The 14,903-nt window shown below is 39.2% G+C and overlaps 1 protein-coding gene across 6 annotated transcripts in view; it reads left to right on the plus strand.

The window, feature by feature from the left end:
- Positions 1-4,200: 4,200 nt before the first annotated feature.
- Positions 4,201-14,903, plus strand: part of LOC117263843 (protein MTSS 1-like) — a 125,341-nt gene continuing 114,638 nt past the window's right edge. For all 6 annotated transcript variants that reach the window (XM_078176057.1, XM_033637510.2, XM_033637512.2 and 3 more), the window contains exon 1: positions 4,201-4,632. In XM_078176057.1, the coding sequence (XP_078032183.1) occupies positions 4,561-4,632 (72 nt within the window). In that variant the 5' untranslated portion in view covers positions 4,201-4,560. The remainder of the gene's footprint in view (positions 4,633-14,903) is intronic.

Raw genomic sequence — 14,903 nt, forward strand, 5'->3', positions numbered from 1 at the left:
TTCAGTTTGGGGCCAAAAGTCTGCAGGTTTTCCCTCTCAGCTGCTGTAGTGGAAACTCTGGCACATGGTAGTTGAGTAGTGCTGCAGAGGGAAACCAAAGTCCCAGTGAAACAACTTTTTGATAGGTTTCTTTGAAAGATCTTAACAAATATTTAAATATTGTACTAACTGACTAACAGGACCAAACACTTAAACTCCTCCACATAAAAAATATCACAGCACTTATTTTGTTTTCTTTAGTTGGATGGATGTCCTGTTGAGACAAAATGTGCAGGACACATCATTTAAACTTAATTAAAACAGCAGAAAGCTGCAAGATTTTGGGGGGGGGGTTGATGTTATTAGTGAGTGTTTCATGTAGTTCCAGTAAGATTATTAATCTCTGTTTGTGGCACCTGGTGGATAAAGTGCAGGAACAGGTATCAGCAAAGCCATCAGTCTAAAACACGAAGAGTAGCATGCTTACCTCCTGTTTGCTCTGATGTTGATAATAATAATGATAAGTATAATAATAATATAATAATTATCATTATTATTACACTTTATTTATGTAGCACCTTTCATACTAGAAATGCAGCACAAAGTGCTTTACAAAAGGGCATTATAAGCACTAAGTTCTTCACATGAAATTAGACATAATGAACATAAAACAGAACTAAGTCATAAAAACATAGAATTGTAAATCATAAAATCAAGATTTTAAAAGGGCTGCAGCAGTGTGAAGCGTAAAAAGAAAGAGTTTCAGATCTGTATGAGAAAAGTAAGTGCTAGTTAAAGGCTAAAGTGAACAGATACATTTTTTGCTTTCTTTCGAAAATACTAAGTGAGCTGGCTTCCCTGATATCTATAGGTAGTGTGTTCCATGGTGTGTTCCAAGTGGGGCGTAATCAACAAAGGCTCCAAACCCCGATCTTCTTCAGACTGTTTCTGGGGACCTCCAATAAACCAGCGGCAGATGATCACAGTGCTCTTTGACGCAAATAGTTAACAAGGGATTTAGCAGCTAGTTCCCAGTCCATTTAGGGCTTTGTATACAAGGAGGAGGAGGAGCTTAAAATCAGTTCTAATGTAACAGGAAGTCAGTGCAGAGCAGCTCAGACTGGCCTGATGTGCTCTCTCCTCTGTCCTGTAGCTGAGCTGCAGAGTTTTGAATGAGCTGAAGTCCAGTAAAAAGTGCATTGCAGTAGTTGAGGTGGCTTGAAATAAAGGCATGAATCAATTTCTCTACAAATTTTTCATTTAGAAATGGCCGTCCTTTAGCAATGTTTCTGAGGTGGAAAAATTACGTTGTCATCACCTTGTTAATGTAGGACTTGAAGCTTTGATCTGAATCTGGGATCACACCAAGAGTTGTAACCTCAGATTTAATCTGAGATTTTGAAGTCCCCAGATTATTGAGCAGCATTTCTCTTTTTGTTTTAGGGCCTACAAGTAGGATTTCAGTTTTGTCTTCATTTAACTTTGAGAAACGAAGACAATGTTCTTTTACTTAAACCTATACAGTAAAGACAAAATAAAATTTAATATCAAAGAAGGAATGTGCGACCATTACTTTGCTGGGGTAAAGATTACTTTGTGGTTGCATGTTCTCACATATTATTAATGATCACAAGCAAAAGTGTAAAAGAGTGTGTACATGTGGGTGAAACATAGGTACACTTTAAAGGTCTTTGGTATGACAAGGTTTAGTAAAAGCAGTCCACTGAGTGTAGAGAAAGCTTTCCTCAGGATGCAACCAGAGTGTCACTGACGATGTTTTACCACTAGGTGTCCTCCATGTAATGATGGAACATCCCAACTCATCACATACTTAAGCTTTGTCAGTGGTTCTTGGTGTCCGTGACCAACATACCCAGGATGGAATTTAACTAAATACATTTACTCAGGTACTGTACCTGTGAACAGATTTAAGGTACTAATACTTCTGAATATTTCCATTCTATGCAACTTCATGCCTCTACTCTGCAACATCTCAGCGGTAAATAGTGTACCTTTATTTGTCTGACAGCCTATGTTACTTCCTGTCTAGTAAAAAACATGTATTTCCAGATGTGCTGATGTTGAATGTTTGAGATAAACTGAAGGATTAAGTGTTCCTTTGTATGCTGAGGAAATTCTCCTCCTTCTTAAGCTAAATAAACTCTTTAAAAACTCTCTTAGTGGGATGCCCAGTAGCTCAGTGGTTAGGGTGGGTGTCTCATGTGCAAAGGCATTGTCCTTGCCACAGCGACTGTGGATTGGACTCCAGCCTGCAGCCATTTGCTGCATGTCATCCCCTCTTTCTTTCCCCTCTTCATGCTTAATCTGTCCTGACAAATAAAGTAAATCTAATGATTCTCTTAGCTCAGCTGTAAAGTGCATCATCACAGAGCTGAAAACAGACTTTTTTTCTGACTTTTTTTAGAGATGTGTGGTTCTTACAGGACAGCCACACTACAAACATGATAATCTTAGTGAATATGATGCATTGCTGTAGATTAAACTACCCAGTGGCGTAAAATAGTTCCGATGGGCCCCAGTGCATGCTATTGTGACAGGCCCTGGTGCATGCTAGTTACTAGTTTTAAGGCATGCACACACACACACACACACACACCACACCACTGGCAACTGTTCATAAAAATGCCAGAGGAATCTAATTTAGGGAGCTTTCCTACTTTTTCTTCCTGTTTGTTTCTCTGTTGTCCTTTCTTACTGCCACTTTTATGTTTGAAAGGCATGACTGCTCACTGGGCTTGTAGATGTGCTCAGTCTTGACATATTTTGCACCCAAACTAGCTGCAGTACTGTATCGTCTTGTCACATGCATACCTGTATATGATAAAAATATCAAAGAAAGGTCGGTGTAGCCTCTACAGACAGATCACTGCCGCAGACATGTTGTGTGATTGATTTAATGAAATAATCTCGTGATGTTTTGTAGTTTCTTAACACTTGATATGATGACAAATGAGCGATTTGGTTTAAAAACCTTTGTACTTTCTTGAAAAGGAAAGAACAAAATAAATGGTTCTGATGTCTTTTTTTGTAGGTTTTTAGGCTCTTGTTGAATGTGAACACTCATTTCCATGCGTTGCACTGGAACAAAACCCACATGATGGAGAGATGAGGTAGGTTTGACCTTTGCCACATGTTGTTTTGTTAAGTAACAGCAGCCTGTCTAAAGGTCGACAGAGTATCTTTCATCTCCTCTGGTTGGCCCTCCAGTCCTCCTCATGTCTCATCCTCGCCTGTTTCATCTTTTACAGTTACTGTTACAGTTCAGTGAAATACTCACTGGGTGGCGGTGTAGTTTTATATATCTCAGCTGACAGCCAAGACTCCAACTTTTAGGAATCATCCAGCCAATCACTACAGGCAGAAATAATAAAAATAAAAAAAATCTTTCATTTCATTCTGTAAAAAATGTAAAAACATAAAATGTCCTGAAAAACATCCTTACTGTACTCTCTTAGATAACCTGACTATATTAGCCGTTTAAGAGTTCAGGTTTGGACAACACTAGCAGTTTACTCTTTCTGTAACACTTATATAAGCCTATGTATTTTTTATGTTTTTTATGTTTGTATGTTTCTTACTTTTCCATATAACATTTTTTACTTTTTGATGACATTGTGTTTATTCAAAGACTTTTGTGATTTTCTTAATTAGCATAAATTACTCTTTTTGTTTAAATATTTGCTCTAATGTTATATTTCTATCTTTGATTTTTTTTTTTTTTTTTTTTTGGTTAGTGGAGATGAATCTTTTTCCTGCTCTTAGTTTTAGGACTTGTAAATTATTTCTATTTCTATGTCTATGACTTTATTTGAATCTCATTTCATTGCACTTTGTTTAATTAAATGTATTTATTTTACATTATAAAAAACTAAAACTCTTTCCCACATAACAATTTTTATTATTCTATGACATTATGTTATTCTAAGACGTTTGTGATTTTTTTTTTTTTTTTATTTCCTCTTTTAATTTTTATGCCTTTATTTGGAATTGTTCTAGTTTTTCTGTTTATTTTTTCTATCTTAGGCCTACATTATTTTTATTTTTTTATCATAAGTGGTTTTTAATATATATAGTAGTGTAAATGAATTGTTTATTTAATTTTGGTCTATTTCACCTTCTCTTTCCATTAACAAAAAGAGCCTCCTCAGCTGAGGGCGGAGCAAATCGGACGCGCGTCCCCGTCCCTGCTGGCGCGCCCCCGTGCCGAGTCTCGTTAAGCAGAGCCAGTGGAGCTGTTCTCTGTGTAAAGTTCAGACTCCCCGGCAGCGTCGTGCGGTTTCCTGCTGTCACTTTTCTGTCCGCTCCAACATGCGTTTCCTCCCGCAGACATCATGGGATTTATCCGCTCTGAGAGGAAACTAACCTCCGGCTCTGCTGCTGCCTGTGTCCGGGTTTTGCTCTCCTTCAGCCGGGGAAATCCTGCAGCGCCTCTCTGAGCGTCTTTACCGACACCGAGCCGCTTTTTCCTTCCCGTTAATTTATTTGTTTCCTGTCGCTTCATCTATTGACTTCAGCAGCTCCGAGTGACAGTATTTGTAATTTCCGTTCACACAGCTGAAGATGGAGACGGTGATGGAGAGGGAGTGCAGCGCGCTGGGGGGGCTTTTCCAGACTGTCATAGGAGACATGAAGGTAACATGAAGGAACATTATCATTACATCTGATTTCAAATGTTAAACATAGGAAAATTAATTAATGCGCTTGGACAACACCCCTCTGTAGGCTACATCTTGTTGCATCAAAGCAAAGCAGACATTTTATTTCATCTGAGGTTTCCAGGCCTCATCATTAATTTTAATTATCCAGGAGGGGGGAGGAAGTGGGTGTGTTCAGGCCCTTTATTTTCAGGATGGGACCGCCTGCAGCTTTCTCCAAAATAAAAAAAAACAAACAAAACCAAAACAAAACCAAAGGGTAAACCAGCTTCATCCTGTAACCACACACAGCTACAGGCTGCTGAGTTGAATGACAGTGACAGACACTGCTGCAGTCATATCACACTGTAATGTCTTCCCCATAAACCATGAGTCAGTTCAGGAATATTTAACTAGGTTTTTATTATGAGAAGGATGTTACTGACTGAGGATGGACTGATACGGACAGAAATCTGTGGTTTGTGAGATTTGCTAATCTCAAAAAAGAAAAACAAAGTGTTAAACAATTTGCCTTCTATCAAAACACTTTACTGCTTCATGAATGGGAATTTGGGGAATTTAAATGGCATTAGAGCGGAAAGGATTAGTCGATAAATCAGTGAATAGAAAACATGACCTTGTTCCAGCTTCTAAAAATGTGAATATTTGTCTTGCATGATAGGAAACAGGATATTTTCAACTTTTGGTCAGACAAAAACAAGAACTGCTTCATGAAATGGTGATTTTTTTTCCACCGTTCTCTGACTTTACAATGAACTTAATTAAAAAATGATTTAATGATGAGAAAAATCATTAGTTGCAATCCTAAAGATTGATTAGCAGAAGTTGGGTATCAGTCTACAGACTTGATATGTTTTTTGTTGTTTTTTTTTTCTGTAAAGTGGTTTTACTGTTGTCAATACATATATGATTTGGGTTAGCTTTAGGCCTGGGATGATATGAAAATTTCATATCATGATTATCCTGGCCAAAATAACTCTGATTTACAGTATTACCCTGATATTTATTAAAATGTGCTTTAAACTCTTAAAAGGACATTGTGTAGCGTTTTCAGTTGTTTATTGGCAAAAATCAATGTCTGCATTCATAAATATGTCATCATTGGTGTATTATTACCTCCACCAATAATCTGACTTATTCTCGTAAAAGGAGAATTTAGGATTTGTTTGTACATTCTAAGTGGTTTGGGGGGCTCCATAATGTTTCGCCATCTTGAAAATACACCCGCCAGCAAGGGACATATAGCACTACCAGGGAATTGCCTCGGCTTCAGCGTTTTCGTTGATAGCCAGGCCAACGCTGTGTGACTGAGAAGCTGAAGGAGAGGAGCAAGACGCGCTTCCCCACTACCCCGGCACTACTGCACCATAACAAAGTCCCACTCTTTGAGCATAATGCAGGATCATGCATATGCAGCATCACGGGAGACGGAATCCTCGTCGCCAAGAAAGCGCATAAGGGAATCAAAAAAGCAACATGAACGGCGAATTCAAAAAATGAGTGTCAACATTGGGGTAGCCTTTCCCAGGTGGAAAGAGCTGCTGAAGGAGAAAGGTCTTAAAAGGGAAGCTGTGATTGGCCTGCTGGCCTGCCTGTCATATTTTTCCCGACAGGCAGGCCAGGCCAATGCAATCACAGGCCAGTGCCGCTGTCAGCGGCACAGTGATGCAAGGAGAGGGATGAGGTGTGTGAGGCTGAGCCAATTGTCAGTTGTCAAAAGACAAGACGTGATTGGTTCGTTTCGATTTACACCCGCCTTCGCGTCGCGTGTGTGTGTAGGAGCCTGAATGAATACTCCATGAAGTATCGGATGACATGGTTTCATCAATGTTATCATAGCTTTTTGGTACACAGTGTTGCAATACGCGTTTGAAACAGTGAGGCGCTAGAGTGCGCTATCTGTTTAAATGCAATATACGATTTCAAGGTTAGGGGGAGAAATTCCTACACACTGTGGCTTTAAAGGTCCAGTATGTAAGATTTAGGGGGATTCAGTGACATCTAGTGGTGAGAATTGCAGGTTGCAGCTAGGATCACAACAGTATATGAGGTTTATATGGTACAATAACCATATCCGATAATGCCCAACGACGAGGCTGAGTGTTGGGTAAGCGTGAGCGATATGGCCCTAAAATGATATCACGATATTTCAAGGTATTTTTGTGATAACAATATTCTTGGCGATATAACAAATTAGTCAAAAATATATTATTAATTTAAGAACATAGAATTGCAAGAAAATAAGTGATATGGTTTTACAGTTTGCCCCCAAATATTCAGTAAAAACCAATCTCTCATTTCTTAAGTTTGTGAACAACAACAGTAACTCAGAGTGAGATACAGATTCTGTATACAATATTAATAGTTCAACAAAATAAAATCTACCACAAATCACACATTTAAACAGTTCCTAAATACAAAAATGTACCCTGGGGGATATATATATATATATATATATATATATATATATATATATATATATATATATGTAAATCAACAGGTGATTTCCTTCTCTTTTAGCAAAATCCTAAATGATTGAGTTGATTTTTTTCCACCTGGACCTTTATGCTCGGCCATTTCTCCTCTAATCATCATGCTGTAACCTGTGATGACCTGTTATGCTACCATAACTATCGCACATTCAGTTATATTTCATTTTTATCAAGCTGTGAGCGTCACATAGGTTTACATTACCAAAGGTTTATGATAAAATCTTGACGACACTGAGAGAGGAGAGGGAGAGACACTGTGCTGCTGCCAGAGGAGCCGCTGAAAGAGTTCCCTCTGAGCGGTAAGTCGTTAAAAGAGTCTGAGAAGTCCGGGGCTGTTCATAAAACATTCAGGATGCCACAGTTTATTCCACACTACTGAAGCTGCTCCTCTTTGTATAACCACCGTGGATTCAGTAATAATTTCTCTTTCAGCCATGCTTGTAGTTGCCGTGGGTAACAGTATGATGTCAGTGTCATCAAGTCGAAAATATTATGTCCATCACCACATGAATTTTTCACATGATAATAGAAATTATACCAGTATTATGGTGAACAAGATGATATGACACACCTCTCGTGTCGGGCAAATCATGCCTCCACGTCAGCCATTAAAAAGTGATAATGGACACCTCTTTGGGCATTATCCCGCATATACCATGGTCACTTACCAAAAAAATTAAAAGTTAGAATATTCATTCATATTTTTTATCTTTTTGCAGTCAAAATCTGAAGTTTTTCACAAGCCATAACTTGGTTTTCTTGGCAAGGGTTCTTATGCAATGGAGATGTTATTCAGTACTCAAGTCAACAGGACGAACCTCAGATACAACCCAGCTGTTAGCCAGAAAGCTAATGTAATGCTAGCAAGATTCAAAGCCCATATTATTGCATACAGTTGACAAACAGTAAATATAAGTTGATAGTTAAACAACAAGAAAGGCTAACTATCCAGCCATGTCACTGTCCCCAAATCAACATCAAGATTTTCACAAATAAACAATAGGCCTACGCCACGTGTAATGTAACTGTCAGCTGCAGCCTGTAGTAGCGAGTTGAATAGCAGACAGCATGTGAAATGTTTTCCTAAGGTCAGAGGGGCAGGGTAGTGCCTGCAGGGTGTGTTACAGTCTTCTTTATGTGGTGTTCAGAGGATGAGGCACTGAAAGACGACTCTCAGTGGTATAAATTAATTGTTAACAGAGGATCTGACTGCACCTCTTCTCATAGTAGATATAGGCTGGTACTATTATCTAGCTGGCACATTAATTTAGAACAGTAAACGGCAGGGACGATTCTAGGATCAGAGGTTTAGGGGTGCTGAGCACCCAGAGAGCTGCCCAGCCAGGCAAGATAAATTTTACTGTTTTGTACATTTTAACTCAATTTCATTCCCACATTTGTGAAAGAAAAGCACAACACTTTTTGGGAAAGTCTGTGACTAAACCATCAAATCTGATAAAGGTTATTTAAATGCTGAGCCACAGCAAAAGAGGAATGGATTGGAATCATAAAAGAAACATATCGTAATCCTAATTTCTGGGGGAAGACAACTCATTTTGATACAGCAGCCCCTCAACATACACATAAACAGTATGTATGTTTCTGGAGTAAACCAGCCCCCTATAGTGAGTACCAAAAATACAAAAATGGACCTTGGAATTATTTTTTGGACTTTTATTTGAAATGCAATGCACAACATGTAACATTAACACATTAACAGTAATTGACTTTTTCAATGTTTGTCTCTGCCTTTTTTCTTCTTGTCTGTATTATATAATACAAATACATAAATAAAAATACACTTCAAAAAAGAAAAGTGCTTGAAATCTACAAAATAATAATAATTAATACACACAATAGGAGTTATAATGTTAATGGGCATCCAGTCAGTTAGCTAGTCAGTAGCACATTGGCAGCGCATTGCTCTGTGCAGATAGTGCGCTCAGAGCCCGAGTCGGGGAAAGGTGGGAGGGATGGGGTGGATCAAACCATTTTTTGGGGGGGGGGCTGCTGTATTTTTGTTGTTAAAATATTACGTTGCAACCAAGTACTGTATGGTTTTGACAGTTTTCTAGCTTGTTAAAAAGGGACATACAGTAAAAAAAATAAATAAAAAAAAAAAAAAAAAAAAATGGGCTAGAAACGCCTATGGTAAACAGTGTCACCGAAACTACTTAGTAGGTGTCCATTATCAGTTTTAACGGACACCCTGCAGCCAATCAGAATCAAGTATTTACCCAGACCATGATATAAGATGGTATTAAACAATTACTTTTATCATTTCCGATGACCCTTAAAGGAATGAAAAAAGAGATGTTTTACTAATTGAACAAAGGCTTAATTATTATTTGACAATTATAACCATTTTGTTAATGGTAAGTTTGTGTAAAAAGTCTGACTAAGCAAATGTACATGGTTTGATAACTCTTAGTTTTCATATCTTGGTATGCCTTGAAACCGAATACCGTTGCAACCCTAGTTACCTTGTTTTTGTTTTGTTTTTTAAAGATATGTTTTTGGGCATTTTGCTTTTAATGGATAGGACAGCCAAGTGTGAAAGGGGGAGAGAGAGAGAGGGGATGACATGCAGCAAAGGGCCACAGGCTGGACTTGAGCCGGGGCCGCTGCGGCAACAGCCTTGTACGTGGGGGGGGGGGGGCACCTGCTCTGTCCACTAAGCCACTGATGCCCCGTTACCTTGTTTTTTAAACTTTTTTTAAACTGTCGATTCAACACAGAAGTATAAATCCCGTTTTACTAAAAGCCTGAGGGGTCATGAGCATAGGCTGGTGCAATATGTCATCCTGAGGATGCTTGAGGTGGTCTAACAGGATATGATACTTTTAAATTTCTGTTTCCCATGAATGTAAGAGGTTTGTTAGGGACACCATAAGCATTGTATATTTGTGGAGGTCTTCCTTAGAGAAATCTGAAAACATGGGCCCTTTAGTGTTATAAAGGGCTCACTCTGAGGTAACACACGCACTGTGATTCTAACATACCAATTACGTAATATTCCATTTCTGCCAACCCATCCCCCTAAATCCTACACACCTTAGCTTTAATATGGCGCTAAACAAACTGGAATCACTCCACATTCTGTAAAGAAGCAAATATTTTGACTGCATTACAAACAGGATGCACATCTTTATTTCAAATCAAACAAATCTCAAAGTGTTTGAAATGGCATCATATCTTTGATATGAAATATGGCAATGCTTGATTAAGAACGTATGTGTTTTTTGAGGTTGGTTTGCAGAGTCTCTTTTGTTGTTGGTTACCCAAGGTATCTTTGGTGCGGCTGGATATGATAGTCACAATTATCCTGGTAATAGAAATTCACCGTGATCGACTTATTGTGAGTAGTTTTTTTTTATTGCACTAGAATTGTATATCGTCTCATCCTCAGTCAGTTTGTTTTTACAGTGGCTGGCTGGTTGTAGCCTACAGTTTGTGCTTGTATGTGTGATGCCAATGAGGTTGTGGGGACAAAAGGCTACAAGGTTTCAGAGTGTCGAACTAAACTGTGGGGAAAAATTAGTGTTTAGGCTACGAGTCTGTGCACGTGTGTGCAGGTTATCATCCGCAGTGTGCGTTGGGGGTGGGGCAGTATGTTGCTGCACACACATGCACCTGTTTCCGTGGTGACGTGATAACAGACAGGTGGTCTCTAACAGGTGTGATGGTTACTTCACAATGGGATGTCTGGGGAATCTGCCACACCCTCTTCATTTCCTGCTCTTCTTCTTTCTTTTGCTGCCCTCCTCTTTTTCTTCCTGCATGTCTTCCTCCTTTTTTTTTCTTTGTACTCCTCCTTCTCTTCCTCTGACATTTTTCTTCCTACCTCTCTTCCCTTTCCCTTACATCTTCCTCTGTTTCCCTTTTTTACTCCAGAATGCCCCACCTTTCTTACCTCATCTTCTTTTCTTCCTGGTGTCATCTTCCAGTTCTCCTGCGCCTTTTTCATCTCTTTTCTTCTCAGCTTGCTTCTCCCCCTTCTCCTCCTCCTTCTACTCCCTCTCCCTCAATTTCTTTCTTCTTTTCAGCATTTTCGTTACTGCTCTGTCCATTTTCTCTCTTCTTCAGCCCACACGCCTTCCTTTTTCTTCCTCTTCTTTCTCTCCTCCTGTCTTCCCCCCTTTCTCTGCTTCTCCTTTTCCACCTTTAAAGTGAGCTCATTTATCTATGTCAGTGGTGATTTGTTTTTCGTTTCATCTTCTTGAGATAAAACACTGAAACATGGAACAGGTTTGTGCTCTTAATGATGCACATTGATATCAAAGTGAATCGGATGCTGTCACACCTTTCCTGAATATGCTTGTAAGGTTTCACACCTGTCGTCTCACATGTTGTGATCACAAACTTGGCTGCTGCAGGTCTGAGCTGTACCAGATTCTGCATCATGAATGTGAACAGAGTGAACCTGCATTTCTTTTACAACTGTTGCATAACATAATCTACAGCAATGCATATTTCATGAGCACACCACTAAAGTAGATCATAATCTACAAACTAACAAGTAGGGGTGGAGGAAAAAAACGATACAGTATTGCGATATTTTGCATGGTGGTATTGGATATACAGATGCCAAGTATAGATCTTTTGTTATATACATCATTCATTTTTGCAAATATACATTTTAATACAACTTTAGGCACTAAAATAGTAAGATCACTTGCTTTCCGGTCCACTAGATGGTGCTGATGTTTTCTTTCCTGGTGAGGTCAGCAGAGGTCTCAGTTAGCGGCATTTGGCAGCAGTGTTGCCAACTTAGCGACTTTGTCGCTATATTTAGCGACTTTTCAGACTCCTCTAGCGACTCTTTTTCAAAAAAGCGACTAGCAGCAAGTCCAGCGACTTTTTCTGATGTTATTGAAGACTTCTGGAGACTCTGTTGTGAGAGCACGTATCATTCTTGTTCTTCTCAACGAGCAGTGGGTGCTGCCGTGGGCTGCTCTCTCGCCCCAAAGCACTGACAGACGGCCCAGTCCTCCCTCCCAGCAGCAGTCAGAGCAGGAGACATTAACCCCTCCATGTCCAGACTGCAAGTGAATCGCGCATGCGCGGAACCGCCGCTGGCTGAGGGCGAGATGTAAATGTAAAATTGTCTTTGTCTAATATAGATCACTGAAAGAAGGTTCATTTGTAGTTCTAAACATATCCAGGGTATTTTTTTACACAGTTTTTGTCTCTCCCACGACTTTTTTCCTCTCTCCTACAGCGTCCATTACAATTACATGCATATGGACAATTATGCAAATTAGGAGATGATGTCATTTAGCGACTTCTAGCGACTTTTAGGACAGCCAATAGCTACTTTTCTTACTAAGGAGTTGGCAACACTGTTTGGCAGGAAGTTCATCAAAACAAAGATGGAGGTACCTGAGAAAGAAATCAGTCATGCGCTGTTGCATTTAAATCAAATGTCTGGACTTATTTCAGATTTTTTTTACACAGAAGGAAAGGAGGACTTGGATATGACACATGCAATTTGTAGCAGTGTCAATGAGAATAAAATACTCTGGAAATACTACGAACATGAGGGCTCACCTCACATGCCACCATCCAGAGATAGCGTTAGCCACTGACAGCCAAGCTAACGCTAAACCTGCTCTGCCAAAAAATCAACCAACACTGGACACACTTAGCTTGACAAAACTACCATCCAGCTGCCCACAGTTCAGTCTGTCAGGTGTATGCAGCATTTCTGACAGGTTTTTTGAAGGTGTTGGTCAGACTGTCTGCTTTGCATCACATTTTGCTGCAGTAAAAATGATTAAAGTCAGATGAACAAACTGATAACTTTAAAGTTTTCCTTTGGGGAAATATTGCAGTTGGAAAAGAAGGTAATCAAATATATCACAAAATATTGTATCACAATACTCAGCATCACAGTATCGCAATAATATCATATCCTGACCTAAGTATTGCGATAATATCGTATTGTGAGTCCTCGGGCAATTCCCACCCCTACTAACAAGCAATTGTCGCTGTCAAATAAATGTAGTGGAGTTAAAAGTATAAAGTAGCATGAAGAATGCTTGTACTCTAAGAATAAGCTTTGTGTTATTCTCTATGATTCTTATTGTCACCAAATCCCAGGAAAAACCAACAATGTGTTAGTCTGTTTCAAAATACAGTCTGAGTTCCTTTCTGTGGCTCTCAAACCCACTGGCTCTGACTGAAGATGTAAATTTATCACAAATAATGAAGTTGGAAGCAGTAAATGGGTCATACAACTGCTGAAGGAAATAGTGACTTTGTTGGGGACTATTTTTGGTGGCGGATTAATCCACATTAGGCGCTCTAGTGAGTATTTGTGGCAGTGGGACAGTGTGTGTGGGACTGAGTCAAAATAAACCACAGTGTGTGTGTTCATGGTAATAAAGGAACATGTCACCCAATGACACAGTGTGGCTCACTTATTTGTTTTTAACAACAATGGAGCTCTATGGCACACAGGAAGAAGATATATCAGACTTCTTATCCTTCTTTTCATCTGTAGTTACTAACTGAAGAATCTAAATGAAATCAAATGTAGCTCAGTGTGAACCTGCCTGATGTTTATTCAGGCAGACACATGCAGGTTGTTAGCTTCAACATGTGTGGGTGGAGAGACTTTACTGAGTCAGTGTGGAGGAGACTCCAGTCTGTTGCTGCTAATTGTCTTCAGATTCTGTCTGTGTCTCAGCTGACAGCTCCCATTCTCATATTTACATACATGTCAACATAAACGATATTTACAGCCACTTGATTTGTGAACAGTTAAGACCACTGTTTGTCTGTCACCATCTAAACATTTGGTCTTTAGACATGAAATGTGAAACAGTCACAGATTAAATGCTCTTTTTCACTGAAGGAACATGTAGCATGAAAGAACCTGAAAGGCTTTGGTTCTTCTTGGTTGCACTTTATTTTACAGACAGGAATGTTGAGGATACTCTATATGCCAAGTTGGACCATCTACAAAATTTTTTGGACAACCTCCGGTCACTCACATTTAGCTGGGTCCTCCGTTCTTGAATTACAAATCCAGCGGAGGAGATGTCTCTCTCACTGGCTGGGCTCGATCACGGGATGGTGAAAACACTCAATCATTTCATTTGTTTTATTCTGAAAAATAAGAATAATATTTTTGTTCTCACCCACTGCCCACCTGCTTGTTTTACCCATGCCCATACCTGTGAATTTACATTTATACATATTTTTACCCCTTACACAGCTTTATGTGGGTGACCCGTCTGAGAGCAGATCTTCCACTAATCTGTAGATTGACAGTTTGATCCCCAGCTCCTCCAGTCCACATGTTGAAGTATCCTTGGGCAAGATACTGAAGCTGAGTAATAAGTGGCATGTTGTATGAATGTGTGTGAACGTGTGAATGTGACATGGACTGTAAAAACGCTTTGAGTGGTCGGAAGACTAGAAAGGCGCGAAAAGTGCAGGTCCATTTACCATTTACATTTTTACATTTCACATGTATAGCATATTTCAGATTACATGCATATCAGGGGAAGGAATCACCAGAGGGCCCCGATATGATATTGTCATGATAGAATATTATTGTGATTTTATATATTTTCTGACATGCTGAGTGTTATGGTAACATATATTGCAATGCATTTTCTCTCTTCAGCTACAAATCAAGGAAAAATTTGTCAACATCTGTTTTTGTCTAATGATATAAAGTTTTCATTCTGTTCATGCAGGTTATTGCAACAACATGAATCTAACAAACTGAAAAAGCAATTGATAG

This window comes from Epinephelus lanceolatus, chromosome 16, assembly GCF_041903045.1.
Source record: "Epinephelus lanceolatus isolate andai-2023 chromosome 16, ASM4190304v1, whole genome shotgun sequence".
Lineage (NCBI taxonomy): Eukaryota > Metazoa > Chordata > Actinopteri > Perciformes > Serranidae > Epinephelus > Epinephelus lanceolatus.